The 16,555-nt window shown below is 43.9% G+C and overlaps 1 protein-coding gene across 1 annotated transcript in view; it reads left to right on the top strand.

Annotated features, from left to right (window-relative positions):
• mtbp (MDM2 binding protein) overlaps positions 1-16,555 on the top strand; it is a 108,782-nt gene that overhangs the window by 31,750 nt on the left and 60,477 nt on the right. Inside the window, exon 9 of the mRNA XM_083634804.1 lies at positions 13,269-13,363. Coding sequence (XP_083490930.1) covers positions 13,269-13,363 — 95 coding nt within the window. The remainder of the gene's footprint in view (positions 1-13,268; positions 13,364-16,555) is intronic.

Here is a 16,555-nt window from a genome sequence, read left to right as displayed (position 1 = left end):
TTTTCCCCGAATTCCGTTTTTGCCACTTTAATTTTAATTTAGGGTTAGGAGCGATATTTTTTCTTTTTTTTTGCGACTTGGCTCTCTCAGACAGCCTCTTCGACATGTTTCTCAAGGTGAAAACTAAGTTGTGAGGTGCAGTAAGGGTCCCACGCAAGGCCGACCCCCCTCTCAAAACACCCCAATCGAAAACTTAAAATGAAATGAAATTAAATCATTTAGGTTACTACGATCATTAGATCTGCCTACTTTTATCCCAAAAAAAAATCTTAAAAAAAAAAAAAGCCCCATTCAGTAAGTTTTCCAAGTTTTGCTATTGGAGAAACTGCGCCCTCTGGGTGCAATAGTATCGATAACGATATCGCCGTTCAAAGTCAACAAAACACAGTGCCAGAAAGCTCTATGTACATGTTGTGACATCGGGTACTCACCACGTGATGAAATAATAATCCATAGTTCCGTGAAACATCATTTTCGTAGCAAATCCGAATCGAGTTACTTCCTTGTTTTCATGAAGACAGTGCTTCCGCTGTACAGCGCATGCGCGCATCCTTTTCTTTTTTCTTTTTTATTGCCACGGGACGTGGCAGACAACTTGCTTAGTCCCAGGGCTGGCCAATGGAGGGCGGTGTGGGATAAATAAAGTCGAGAGTCTCCCTATTACAAGTCAATCTACCATGTCCTAAGACTAAAAAGCTCTTATATTACAGTAAAAAATGTCAAAAATCTTACTGATTGGGGCTTTAATAATTACTTTTATCAATTTCAGACAAATTATGGAAGATTCTGTAATATTCCGTCTTTTACAGTCGATTCCATTTTTATTACCTAATTCCATGATTCCGTCAATTTTTTTCTGTTTTGCGGAAATCATATGGCCCTGAGCTGAGATGGAGCTATGAGGGTAAACCTCTGTGGAGTTTCCACTGGCACGTTAGATAATGACTGCCTTTTCATTTGGGAGGGAAGTGTCTTCTTAACCTCAGTACAGCCCACCCACTTCTTACCTCCTAGCTAGAGAGCTGGGTGAGCTGCGTATAGTCTGCTTTCATCATGATTGTCTAGAGGGAAATGAGGTCGAAAGGGTTACTTCCTGTTTGCCATTTAATCACAGCGAGGAACCTGTGACAGACGAATCATCAGTCCAATAAATCAGACTTATTGTGAGTTGTTTGACCATGTTGGAGGCACTTCCAAGAGCTCAACTGGCTACCAGTTGAGGCCAGAGTGACTCAGCTGAGGCTCAACATGGTACACAAGGCCGTTAACAACAGGGACCCAGCATACCTAAGCAGCTATTTTTCCAGTGCCGGGGAATCACACAGCCACAGGACTAGGTACAGCTTAGCCAACCTGCACCCCCTGAGGTGTAGAACCAAAATGGGGCAATGCTCTTTTGTGTACACAGGAGCACGGGAGTGGAATGAACTGCCTCTGTCCATCAAACAGACCACGAACCCACACAGTTTTAAGGTGAATGCTAGGAAATGGCTACTAGCCAAAGTCCATGAATAGACAGGTAACGTTAGGGGAGGGAGGGATTGTTAGGATGTACACAATGTATTATGTAATTTGGTGTTTTAAGTGTTTAAGTATTTTTATGTGTTTTAACACATTGAGTGCCAGCCATTTTTTCATCCTGTAGGTAAGTTGTGCCAGGTTTTTTTTTGAGGATTCTGGCTCATTTTACAAGAGCCGAGGATTATTTTCTGTTAAGAATTCATGAACACCAATCATCTAAAAATAACTAATAGAATGTGTGCTTTCTCTGTCTAAAAGAGTTACCGTAAATTCCGGACTATAAGACGCACCGGTCTATAAGCCGCAGCACCAAAATTGACTATTTTTTTCTTCTATAAGCCGCACCGGACTATAAGCCGCGGGTGTTTTGATGTTTAATTACCATATGAAAGGGTTCGTGCACAGAGAGGAATGTCGGGAAAGAGATCGCTGTTTGGGGAAGCTCCCATTTATTAACATTTCAACAAAACAAAACAAAAGTCAGGTCACTAATCCCCAGACAAAATCACACAACAATAGGCTACCGTATATGTGCAGCAAACCTGTAACCAGAGAAGTCAAGTCACTAATCCTCGTCTTCCTCTTCTTCCTGCGTACTGAAACCACCAAAGTCCTCATCTTCAGTGTCGGAAACGAACAGGTTCAGGGTGGCTTCGTCAACCACTCTCCTCTCTCCTTCATTGTCACTCAAAACCAACGAACTCCTCTTCATCACTGTCGGCATCGAACAGCCTCTGAAGCCTCTGACGGCCCTCAGCGCCAGCTGTGGCGGCGTCATCCTTTTCATCCCGCAGCAGTCCAGCGTTTTGGAACCCGTTGGTGATTGTGGATGTTTTCACACTCCTATAATATTCCGTGATCTTCCTTTGTGTGAATTCGCCGAAGTTTGTGATTTTCTCCTGGTAGTCGGGAGGGAGTTGTTCAGTAGTTCTCCCCCGGACGGACAGTCCCTTTCGTCTCATGAATCGGTAGCACCAAGATGGCCCACCTCTGAAATGTTCAATTTTCATCTCGGTGGCGATTGTTTTGGCCTTCAGTCGGATCTGCACCGTGGAAACGCCTCGGCCGTCTCCTCTCTGGGTCAACACCCAGTCCTCAAGGGAATCTTCAAGTTCCGGCCATCTGCTTTTGTGGCCTCTGAAGGACTTTTTTGTCTTATTACACTGAGACAGTTCCTCCTGCTGCTGCTTCCAACGTCTCACCATTGACTCATCGATGCCCAGGGTACGCGCTGCTGCTCTGTTTGTTTCTTTTAGTGCGAGTTCGACTGCTTTCAGCTTGAAAGCTGCGTCGTGTGACTTTCTGCGTACCTTCCCCATGGTAAGTGAGAGAGAGACTGCTCGTCTTGTTGTGATTCCGGGCTGATGAACTTTGCTTACCGTAATTACCATATGTAAGGGTTCACGCACAGAGGGGATTGTTGGCTGTTTGAGGAAGCTCCCATTTACCGTATTACCGTAACATTTCAACAAAACAACATAACACAACACCTTTGTTTATTTCGACAGTGCACACAGTGTCCGCGGTGTGGTGAAAAGAGGAGGAAATTAAAACAGAAGTGGATTTATAGGTAGAAAGAGTGCTAAAAAAGAGAGATTTTATTTGTATTTGAAATTTTTTTTCTGAAAAAATCCATAGATAAGACGCACCGTTATATAAGCCGCAGGGGCCAAAAAACGGGGAAAAAGCCGCGGCTTATAGTCCGGAATTTACGGTAGTTTGCAGAGTTAGTAGTTATGTAGATATTAGCCGTTGAGTACAGCATGGTTTCAGAGATTTTCAGAGAGTTTGGAGATAAATGGATTTTTAGAACCACCTCACGTGCCTGTGATTATGGGTGCCCTTGTCTCCCACTCTTGCCCTTGTCTCTCTCTCTCTCTCTCTCTCTCTCTCTCTCTCTCTCTCCTCTCTCTCTCTCTCTCTCTCTCTCTCTCTCTCTCTCTCTCTCTCTCTCTCTCTCTCTCTCTCTCTCTCTCTCTCTCTCTCTCTCTCTCTCGAGAGAGAGAGAGAGAGAGAGAGAGAGAGAGAGAGAGAGAGAGAGAGAGAGAGAGAGAGAGAGAGAGGAGAGAGAGAGAGGGAGAGAGCGAGAGGGAGAGTTGCTTCAACTCCTCCCTCCGTGGGCGTTCTTCTTGGCTGCAGCGGCCGTCACAAGCTTGTCACCAGTCTGACAGTGCTTTGCTGCTGTCCTGTGCCTGTGGCTGCGTGGCCGCTGTTTGAGGAAGTCGGGATGGACTCGCTCGCTCGGAGTTTTGGTTGAGAGAAGCTTTTGCGATTCTGGTCATATTTATGCTGCGTGTTTCAAAGTGTGTTCCACTTGTAATCTATTATGTAAATTTGCAATCCCGCATCGCCAGCAATCAGCGCGAAAACGAAAGCGTTTTCCCCCATCCATTTTCATGAGAATGGCTGGGGTGAGAATGGCGTGACAAGTTAAAAAAATGCTTGCCTTCCTCTAGTCAGGAGAGCACTGTCGCCACTTAGTGGTCGGTAAAATAGATTATACACATTATCTTGCTCCAATAGTGATCTCGAAGATGTAAAAGTTGTTGATTGATGTCCCACCGTCAAAAAAAATAAATGTTTATGTAAGACGAGATATCTCGGCTCTGGCACTCAAGCGTTGGATTATGTAAGACGAGATATCTCGGCTATGGCACTTAACGTGTTAAGTGTTTTATGTATACGTTGACACCAAGGACCACAACGGAAACAAGTCCACGACTTTTTGTGTTATCCTTGACATTGTTTTTTTTTTAATGCCTGACTTGCATGTATTTTAAACGGATATGTCAAATAAACTAAACTAAAGTTGATGTAGTTTTTACGGTACGCCCACCTAGATTTGGACTCTTTTCCCCAAGTTATATTTTCCCATTATCAGATTTCAGTCATTCATTCATTCATTCATTCATTCATTCATTCATTCATTCATTCATTCATTCATTCATTCATTCATATATTTATAAGCATTTCTTTAGTTAATGTCTTACTGTTTTTTGTTGATTTTGGCAGTATTTCTATGCTTACATTAAGGCAGTGAGTTGACTATTTTTTAGTTAATCCAAACATTTTTATCTTTTAAAAACTGATCTGAATCCCAGAAATTATAGCTATTATAGTCATAATAAATTGTATGTTAGATGACTACGTACAGTATATGGCATGTGGAGTTTTGAAGAAGATAAAGCTAACAATAATGATACTAATTCTAAAAAAATATAATTATTTTCTTAATGGGTGATTGTTGGCCTTATGGTGATCTCTAATTGGAATTCATAATCTACCCACCTCTCTTTTTGCCACTGCCTCACTGTCTGCTACCAACTCAGAGATCCAACTTATAAGGGCATCATGAATAAAACCCATCTCTCACTGTTATGGGATAACGCTTCTGCTTTGAGTGTGTGTGTCTGTATGGAGAGGATAGACTGTAGTGTGGATGGGTGGTTGTGTGTGTGTGCAGAGAGGGTAAACATTATGTATTTGTATAGAGAATGTACTGTGGGTGAGATGAGGTCTTTTACAACAGAGTGTGTATCATAGAGTTGTAAGGGGTTTTATGATGTAGATTAATAATAACAATAAAAACCACACAGGAGCTGCACTTAAGAAATTATTGTCTGATATGGGTTCTATAGCACACGCAGGCGCGCACACACACACACACACACACACACACACACACACACACACACAGACACACACACACACACACACACACACACACACACACACACACACACACACACACACACACACACATTAAAGACAATAATGAAAACCACACTCAGTTAACACAACAAAGTTGATAGTTATTATGGTGTTTGTCTGTGCGCGGCTGCGCGCGCTAGTCAGTTATGTGTCTGTGGAGAGTGGATATGGTGTGTGTGTGTGTGTGTCTGTCTGATCTCATCAGATCCCTGTATAGAGAAGCAGATGGTGGCGATTGTTTTGGCACACAATTAAAAGAATCGGCTTTATAATGACTCACACACACACACAATGTACACACTCTGCTCACACACACATTCAAAAAACGACCATACCTCCTCGCTGCTGCCAGAGTAACTTACGCACGCACACGCACACACACACACACACACACACACACACACACACACACACACACACACACACACACACACACAGACAGACAGCCTCAGTGGGCAGGGATGGTACGCTGTGCTGTGTATGTACCAGACCTGAGGTGTTTCTTTGATGTGAGATTTATTAAATCTATCGCACATTTGGAATAACCTCCAGACACATCACTTGCAATATGTCACTTCAAGCATCTACTTTTCAACCAGACCCACTATTTTTACAGGTCTGCCTGGTATAATTTACTAAAGCCCAGTAAAAAGACAGTACTATGCTGTTAAAGGGGGTTGCTTTGGGGTGCAGTCAATGTGACGGCATCAGGGGTGTAGTGCTATTTGAATAGCTGCCGGAGCGCACCTATGACACACAATTATCCTTATACTGTGTAGACCTAGTCTGTAAATTACTCTATGAAGATGTATGTCCCAGGCTGGAAGGCTTTTGATCGCTAAAAGCCCTAAAGGTAAGGCAATCATGGCATGTGCTTTTGCGCACCCGTGCAGAGGGAAGCTGTCGGGCGGTGGGAGAGGAGGTGGGAAAGTCCAACATCTATAACACAACACACCTTAAATGCCAATATGACAACTTTGACCATTTAAAGGCTGACACAAAAAGTCATAGTCTTATTTCCATTGTGGTGTTAAAAACATTAAAAACAACACTAGATTACAATGACTCAAAATAGGCATTGTTAATAATAACCTGTTTTTCAGTATTATTCCTCATTCTACCACCTAAACAAGAACAATATAAATTCAGACAGCACAATACTGTGCAAATAACACATTTCTACAGTATTGGCATCCAGTCAAACAACTACTTTCTGACCTTTGACTTAAAGAGGTTGGTGTTACCATTCTGCTTATTGTCAAGAGGTCTAGTGGGTTGCAGCCTGGAGCTTCTCCATAGGCTAAGAATGATAAGTGGATGTTATGGACTTAGTAAATCCAAGGGGTCATGAAATTTCTGGAATGTCAGTGAATTTTAAGACCTCCAGTCCATCCCCGGTGAAGAGTGAAATGTATTCTGTAGTGATGCGAACAGTTCAAAGGCAGAAAATGTGAAATCCACCTACGGAAATCATCATTGGGTACTGCCTCTGTCAACTTTTCTGCCTTTTCTAAATTCTTCTCTAGAAGTTATACTTCTATGTGACTCTTTGGAAGAGTTTTGAATAAACCAGGGCTCTTCAATCACTTTTCACCAAGGGCCACATTCTGCCGAACGGTGCTGGCGCCTTGGCGCCGACTCGAAAAATGTGGAGCATTTGAAGGCAGGTTCAGAGGAATAACTCATTTTAAATTAACAATTGTGATTAGGGCTGGGTTAAAAAAATAGATTCTCCGATTTTGAATAGATTTTTATTTTAATCCTTTGATATCGATTCATATGTCCAGAGATAGATTTCTTTTTTCTTTTTCTTTTTTTTTATAAACATAGGCTATACTATTATAGGCTGTGTGTGGTAGTTGAAACATACTGTAGTTTCAAGTTGACGTTTATTTATGTTTGTAGTTGAAACAAAAAGAAATACTGTAGGCTACATAAATGGAAATGTTTGATCATTAATATCTACTTTTAGAAATGATATAGGCTGAAATCAAATCACTGTGCATAATTGTGAAAGTGTCTTGATTGACAGATGAAAAGGCTGTTATTTACCCTTTGTCACCACCTGGTGAGTAAATATATGTGTAACTAAAACCATTAAAATTGACAACCGGTCCGCAACTTTTTTTTCCTTGTAACTACCGGTCCTTGGCGCAAAAAAGGTTGGGAACCCCTGTGTTACATAACTGGACAGTCATGTAATTCAGGTTACAGCTCAAAAAACATGTTTTAGTATCACTAACCAAATCGATATTGAAATTAATCGAATCGGAATCGAATCGAATCGGGATTAATCGATTCGGAACCTTGTGAATCGGAATTGAATCGATTCTTGAAATTTGAACCCATACCCAGCCCTAGTTGTGATGTCATTATTCAATCTTAACCACCAATATTTGATCCTTTTCTCACTCCTATGTCACCACCTGCTCTCCCTGCAGGGCTTGAAATTAACTTTTTTGACCACCTGCCAATACGGTTGCTAGATTTAAAAGTTACCAGCCAATTAGAATTTCCACTAGCCAAAATGTTTTTCTTGAAATAAACGAGAATATGAGTGGGTTAATTTAAGCATAACTATTAGTAAGTGGCCGGGGATTCTCAAAGCCTGTTGAGGGTCACACAAGAACAAAAAGGCACTCTTGAAGCTAAATAAAACCAAACCAACCAAAACCAACGAGTTAATTATTTACATTTTTACTTCAATGTAGAACAGTAATTTCTTACACATGAGATTACTTTTAGCCTTTTAGTCATAAAGATTATTGAAAGATATTCCATATTCCAGACTGAAATGTTATAACAGAAGTGGAGTATTGGCCAGAATGACATGAACATTTGGACACTTATTCAGCGGGTATCTTGCATGTTGCGTTCAGGTGCACTGTAAATTTGTTTTTGTTTTTGTTTTTTTGCAATTCCAGCGCGGGCCACACAGGGGGTAGCCTGGTAAACCAGCCCGTCACGTGAACTCACATTTCATTTGGTTTTCCGTGATGGTCTGGCCCCGGCACCATGGGGAGGGTTTAGCACTAGCAGAAGCGGAAGAGCGGAAGAGCCAATCAGCGACTCCGCTGTGATTGACAGCGCAAGTTGGCCAATCAGGAACGCCACTAGCACTGCACTAACAAAACAGTAATGGCCGCCTCCTTGCCTGATCTTCTCAAGGAGTCATGTCAGCGTTTGTCTAGTTTAAACAGCCATAAAGTGCAGTTATTGCAGAAATAGACTCAATAACAACAATTAAACAAGTACAGGAGTATCGCCGCAACCGCAGAGTTTCTCGGCGGAAAAGATGTTTTTGCCATTCTCCCGAGTGGATTTGGGTTTGATTGGATCTGATGCTGATTGGCTGAAGGAGTTGTCTGTCAAGGCAACTACGCCCGCCCATGCTCCCGCCGCTGCTAAACCCCCCCCATGGCGCCGGGGCCAGACCGTCACGGAGAACCAAATGAAATATGAGTTCACGTGACGGGCTGGTTTACCAGGCTACACAGGGGGCGCTTGCGGGCCGGATGCGGCCCGCAGGCTGCCAATTGAAGAGCCCTGGAATAAACCATCATACTTGCAAGGGAAAGCTGAGGAACATCACCTAATATTAAAATGTTCACAGACTAAATGGGACACATACATTGTGGTATCGTGTGTGTGTGTGTGTTTTAGCTGTAACTGGAATCATACAAATAGATTAAGTTAATTCTATGTATAGCAGAGCTGTCAGTTTCAAAGCAGAGAATGTACTGTACACTTATGTGTAGGGGATATTCCCCTGGATCCTGTCATATTTTTCAACATTGGGAAAATCTCTTCTGTTTTCTTTCCGAGAGAGACTGTTCTCATGCAGATCAAACCTCCCTACAACTTGGACTGGACATATTTGAATGGTGAAATGAAATGTTTACCCCATTTTAAGTGTGTTACAGAAGCACACTTGAACAGTATTTGTTGAGGAAGGGGTGAAAGTTGTATGGTACATTTCATATTCTTTTGGGATTGGAACTGCCTGTCACAAACCATTCAGTCTACCAACACTCATATGCACTAAAACACAACATAAATCGATCTGTTACTTGGTGAAATATAACCAAGTACTGCAGAAAATCGGTAGTGATCATCGGTGTCCTATTAGCGACTTTGGAACAACCACTTGTTGAAGCCTCAGCTGTTTGGCTAACTATTATGCTATTTTAACAATTTGATGGTTGTCATAATAAACTAGCCGGGCAAGTCACCTGCTGCCCCTAACCTCATTGAGGTAGGCTAGAAACGGTCCCAAATAGTTAGGATTTTTTTAATTGAGTTGGTTCTCAAGGAACTGAGCCTCTCCATCCTTATAACAGAGATCATGTCTGTCAACCACAATTGGAAAGAAGGTGAAGAGGGGGATTTCCATTCCATCAAAATTAGTTTTTTGGCCACAGTTGTCCCCAGTGTCAGAGACTGTTGGACAGCTGTAGGGAAGTCCAGAGAGTTCTCCGAGCAGCCGAAGATGGCAAGTTCTGCATCCGGCTGAAGGGTTATTTTGTAGGCCTTACAGAGTACCAGTCAAATACTTTTGCCCAAAATCCCGACAGTGAAGGGCAGAACCAGAAGGCATGAGACAGAGTGCCCTCTGACGTCTGACACCTGTCACAGAGTGGTGACACAGAGGGGAAGATCTTATGCAACTTATACTTAGAATAGTGAAGACGGTGAGCGACTTTGAATTGGACCAGCTGGTGCCTACTATTAACTGAGCAGAGTTGTATCCCAGACAGACTCCTACCCCAAACAATGTCAGACAAATCAACGCCAAGTTCCCCCTGCCACGCCTCTCTAATTCTCTCAGTATAGGCCATGGTACAGCTATCAAACAGTTGTACAAGTCTAGAAATGAGGCGCTTGGAGTGAGGAGGGCTCAGCAAAACATCGAAAAAGGCATGTTCATTTGGGAGCGCCTCAAAGTTATGAATCTTGGATCGAACATGATTTCTGATTTGCAGGTATTTTAACCAGTGCGTGCCGGGCAACTCAAACCTCCTCTTTAGTTGATCAAAGGATGCAAAATGACCATCTATGGGTCTTTGATGGAAACCAGTCCCTTCTCACTCCAAGCATGGAAGGCCTTTCCTGACTACGAAAGTGAAAGAGGGTAAAAATCGCATCATTGTCAAATGAATCGAGATCGGACCGCATCGTGATCAAACTTGTGATTCCCACCCCTAGTAACTAACCAGCAGTCTGTTTATAAGCCTGTCCACAGGGAGTCAGATTAATGTCACAGTGGTCTTCACAATGTGTCTGGCTGTTTTCTGGCTATTGGGTACAAAATATCTTCAGGTCAGAGAGGATTAGTTGGTCTCTTCAGGCAATTAGAGCTAAGGGTTATTGAACTTGTTAAGCATGGGAACCAGACCAGGAATTTGACCCATGCTGATTAGAACCATTATCTACTCTTAAAATACAGGGATTTAGCAGCAATCGGCCAGCACCCGATTTTTGCTCCAGATCCATAAATTAGGAGACCAGGGTTTCAGGCTTTGTATGGCATTCTTTTAATTTTCGCTATATGCAAATGACCTGTAATTATGCCAAATTACACTTTATATAATTGTTCCCCTCCGTAACATAATAAGCTTATTACCGGATTGGTCGGAATAGAAGGAAATGGAAATACGTACATCTGAAAAAGGGGGGTCGTCTTATAATCGGGGTTGGACCAATACGGTAATTGAAGACTGTGTTAGAACGTACCCTGATTTTCTTTTTTTTATTATGCCGCCGTCGGCGATAGCCAGGCCGGAAGCATTATGGATTCGGGTTGTCTGTACGTCTGTCCGATGTTCGTTAACGCGATATCTGAGGAACGCCTTGACGGAATTTCATCAAATTTCCCTCAAACGTTGAGTTGGACTCAAGGATGAACTGATTCAATTTTGGTGGTCAAAGGTAAAACTTCAAGGTCACTGTGACCTCACGAATGCCATTCCCACAATCGTTAACGCGATATCTCAGGAACGCCTTCACGGAATTTCTTCCAATTTGGCTCAAACGTTGACTTCTACGCAGGGATGAACTGATTAGATTTTGGTCATCAAAGGTCAAGGTCACTGTGACCTCTCGAACGCCATTTCCAAGCTTGTTAATACGATATCTCAGGAACACCTTAATGGAATTTCATCAAATTTGCCTCAAACCTCCACTTGTACTCAAGGATGAACTGATTAGATTTGGGTGGTTAAAGGTAAAAGGTCAAGGTCACTGTGACCTCACGAACCCCATTTCCAAGCTCTTTAACGCGATAACTCAGGAACGATTTGACAGAATTTGTTCCAATTTGGCTCAAACATAGACTTGGACTCAAGGATGAACTAATTTGATTTTGGTGGTCAAAGGGCACAGGTTAAGGTCACTGTGACCTCAGGAATGCCATTTTCAAGCTCGTTAACGCGATATCTCAGGAATGCCTTGACGGAATTTCATCTAATTTGCCTCAAAGTCCACTTGGACTCAAGGATGAACTGATTACATTTTGGTGGACAAAGGTCTAGGTCACTGTGACCTCACGAACGCCATTTTCAAGCTCGGTTATGCCATATCTCAGTAACGCCTTGACAGAATTTCTTCACATTTGGCTCACACGTCAAAGTCTGGACAGACATGGATGTCGACTACTCACTTGTTGGAGGAGGCATATATCCTCGGTGCGGTCCTTCTAGTTTAATTGTGATGTAGAACTGTGTTGTGGACCCCTAAGATGTTCAATGAGCATGGGTCCCCCCCATCCACACACACACACACCCACACCAGGACAGTTCTGGATGTACAGAAATGGGATTCTGCTCACCATGCAATTGGATCTTCAAATCCAGATTTGGAACCAATTCGCAGAGCGGCACATGTGGAGCTGGTTGGGATCCAGTGTCTTGCTCAAAGACAGCAGGGTTAATGCTTGCCAACAACAAAGGGGTTTGAACCTGGTACCTCCAGTTGAAGGGCAGCTCAACACCATCGTGCTACTCTAAAGTCAAGCCCCCTTAACACTTTGAGTGCCACGGCCCTTGGGCAAAAGGTTGCTTGCTGTGCCACATAGGCCGCAATGCATTTTAAAACAGTCATATAATTTCTTTAATAATTACTATGTAAACACTGAACACGCACAAATAACGATGAGACTCTCTTCTATCACCTGCAAAAAAAAGTTTATTGATCCCATTTTCCGTTCTTTAGTTATGAGCCGGAGAAGATAGCTTGATTGAAGCAAAAACACCCCTTTTTTTCTACGAGCTGAGATAATGAGCCTTTTGTGAAATTAAACATTTCAAGCACATCACTGACTCTGAAGCTAATTTTCTGATGTCTGGGTCTGTCTGGGTGAAGTGTATGCTGCTCTGCCTGCTCTGCGTGCTCCCCCCCCCCCCCCCCCCCCCTCAACTGCACACGCCTCCTGGGTGTGTCTTATGTGTCTGTTGGCTCTCAGTCTCTGCTGAGTTTGCTGCGCACACACAGTGAATGGTGCGCGACATCCAGCCTTTTGGTTCCGTGTGTGTTTGTCACGGGCTCGCATGCTTCCAGTTCGGAATAATAAGGCTGATTATGCGAATGTGCTGTTGCAGCGTACACGGAGGTGCTCAGTTGTGACCGTGGATGCTGCTGCTCGGGGCACAGCTGGCGTTGTGCTCGTTGTGCTTCATGCACGTCGATGCATACGGACGGGTGCGATGCGATTTCCTCCTTTTCCCCAGTGACTATTTCTGTGTGTTTGGCTCCTTTTTCTCTGATCAGGAGAGTGCTGTCGCCACCTAATGGGTTTGTAAAATAGGTTATCGACCTCCAATAGCTACAATATTGTTAGAGGCGACGTAAGAAGCTTAGATCGACACCCCCCCGTCAAAAAAACAATTTGGATTTACTGACGCCATTTGGCGTCGCTGGCACTCTACGGTAAATTTCTACTGACGCCATATGGCGTCGCTGGCACTCAATGTGTTAACAGCTACTGTGTTCTGCCCCCCCCCCCTCTCTCTCTCTGTGTCTCTCACTCTCTCTCTCCCCAGGTATTCCATTACTACAGACCAACTTTAGACTTGGTTCAGTTGGTTACTCTGTCAGACCTGCCCAGGTTCCTGCTGTCCAGCACCCAGTTTGAACTGTATCCTTATTCTTACATTTGTGTGTGTGTGTGTGTGTATATGTGTATGTGTGTGAGTGTGTATGTGTGTGTATATCTGTGAGTGTATATGTGTGTGTATATCTGTGAGTGTGAATGTATATGTGTGTGAGTGTGTATGTGTGAGTGAAAGGGAAGTGAAGTAACATCATGTTTTTCCTCCATCTGCATTGAAATGGTCCCGGCAATTGCCCTATGGCTGTTATGGGGTGCTGTTATTGTGGCATCCTTCAGTTTTCCTCTCTCAAAAGGAGCTTAGTAACTCCTTTAATATATTGTTCCTTCACTTCTAACTATAGAGGTCTGTCTGTTAGTAGTCTCAACGCCAGACCCATGAGAGTTCTTAACCTGATACACTATTGGCCCATTTCCACCGCAGGTAGTAGCGCGGTCGCGCTCCGCTCGACTCGATAAATGGTCTCATTCCACCGGTAAAAACCGTCCCAGCCCGGGTTGAGTTGGGGTTGAGTCGTGCTATTTTTCGTCCCTGCCTCGTCGGGGTTCTAGGGCTGTGAACCCGGTACCATATGGTGACGTGAAAACATTGTTGATGACTGATTGGTCAGGGAGAATCGTGTTTACTCTGTCTGTCTACTGACTGTCAATGCAATGCTGCATACCAGTTTAGTGGGCTTACCTTCTCTTCTGTTATGTTATTTCCATCAGTCTTTTGTGTTGCTGCCTTCGCTTCTGGTGAAATAAAATCAATTGTTTTGAGAGAGAAAAAAGTCAGCTGGTCAGGAAGCCCTTGTAGTTGAGTGCAGCGCTCCGCTAGGCCGCAGGCGGGTCTTTGGTGAAGCCGCGGTCTTGCCTGGTGAGAGGCCGCCGGGGTAGAGGCTACTCTGTTGCGCCTCTCCCGTCCCCGCGCAGCGCATGCATGTGAGTTTGACTAACAACAAAGTGATATCCACTCTCCTGGCCGATTGTCACATTCGCCCATGTACACTGTAGGTCATTTAGAGGCACCAGTATTTCATAAACAGTTTAAAAGTTCTGTGGATGGATTTAATTGTAACATTATGTTATAGCCTACTTCAGTGTATAGGCGGAGGACAGATATGCGGTCGCTATGACGACCAGCTGTGGGCGGAGGTGGGCGGGGGCAGATGATTGGCGGTCGAAGCAGAACATCCATCGGGTCGAAACGAGTAGAGCCGACTGGTGACGAGCTGTGCAGGGCAGTAAAATGTGGTGGAAATGAGCCATATGTTACTGCATGCTGCAGACTGCAGAGCTCTCTCTGGGACACTTTCCCTCAGAGGGCTGGTTATGGGAGCGAACCGTTCACTTGGCCAGTCATATGTGTTACGACCCGGTCTAGGGTCAGGCTGCAACATAAAATGCACACAGAAACCAGATGTAAAATGTAACAAACTGCACAATTTTATTGCGAGGCATCAAACATGGGTTACATTAACAGTGCAAATTTGGTAAAACGGATTGAAGCAATGGCTCAGGGTGAACATTAGCCAAAACTCACACTAAATACCATCCACAAACTAACTAAGGACAAAACAAATGAAAGAAAAGACAATAATAAACCTACCTCCTTCAATTAAACCAGGAGAAAACATGAAATTAAAAGGCTCATTCACCCCTACAGCTTCAGATAAGCTATGTGGCTAAGGACTAAGCTATTTACAACACGCCAGAGCACACTGGTTGGAGGAGTGAGGGGGAAGACCAGCAGCAACACCACTCAGTTACTGCTGGGCTCCCCACCATCTTGCAGAATCCAGGGAGTTTTAAAGGCAGTGTGCTGCGGGGTCGACCAATCCACAGCCACCACCGGCCAATCATAGCTGATTGCCATCACCTGTAGAACAAAGATCCACTCACAACAAGAGCTCTCACTCAGCACACATCTAAACCACATGCATACAGGGAATTAACAAGAAACATAAGGAAATACAATACAAATATGGCCTAAGGCCGTAACACCCCCCTTCCCAAAAGAGAACATCTCACCTCTCACCCCAAATGAGATGTTCTAAATCAGGACAGCACGCAAACCTCCCACAGGTCATCTACATCTCACAGGTTAACTCAGATTAGCTATCACAACTAACCCTCACAACAAAAGACGCCAGGGCAGCGGCAAAACGAACAAAACCAAAACCTTCTGTCCCATGTGTCCCCGCCCTCCGACTGTGCTCCCAACTGCTGGAGAACAGCAACTACCTGTAAATAGGCGCCATGTACTGCCTCCGTTTAAAGCTTGTGAAGCATATTAGACATTGGACGAAAACGAACTAAGGGCGCTTCCGGATAAAAGGGGATGTTAAAAATGTCCCCCCCAGCACTAACACCAAGGGTGTTGTCACAATGCACAGAGTCTGTGCGCTGGCGTCCCAACCCACAGAGCCTGTGCACCCACACGCTGTGCCTTCACTACACAGAACTCAAAGTACCACAGATCACTAAACACACTCCTCCAACAGAAAACTCACCAAGCCAAACACCTTGCTCATCACATCGAACATTACCCACTAGCAATTCTGCATGTTTGGTTGGCAGATTTAAACATGGCAAACTTTTTTGCTGGTATGTCTCTAGAGCTAAATCACAACGCACAAAAACACTTCATATTATCATTACCATGGCTGGCTCACAGGGATAAATAAGTGCAGGCTTACCACGGACTTTCCACCAAGTTTGCTTTGCCACCAGCAAACTATTGAGAAAAAAAAAACACCAAAAGATGAATCAACCTCATCTCCCAGGTCTGAGGGAGCAAAGCAATGTGTTTTGGCTAGCATCAAAGTTATCAGGGTGTGCAGTGAAAGGCGCTGTACTCACCAGACCACTAAAGGTGCTCTTATACTCGAGCAAAGCTCCGTGGGGGTGGGGCCCCGCGAGTCTCCGTGCAGACCTCGCGCTGGGGGTGATGCCATTATACTCAGAAAGTGATCAGCATGTATTGTACAATGGTGAGAACAGCCCGTGAAAAGTCGCAATGAAACTCTGTGCAGTATTGAGTGCGCTTTCACTCTCAAATGACCGCACATCAGCACATGAAGGACTCACCAAACTTGTTTTTACTGAAAGCCGTTTTTACTTCTCAGCCCTGATAGCCTACTACTCTGTGCTGCTTTTAATCTCTCTCAATAATGCTCTCAACACAACACATTTACTTGGTGAAATTACTAAAAACGAACAGTTGCAAATCTAAGT

This window comes from Poromitra crassiceps (genome assembly GCF_964638095.1).
Source record: "Poromitra crassiceps genome assembly, chromosome: 1".
NCBI lineage: Eukaryota > Metazoa > Chordata > Actinopteri > Beryciformes > Melamphaidae > Poromitra > Poromitra crassiceps.
This window is presented reverse-complemented; position numbering and strand designations above follow the sequence as displayed.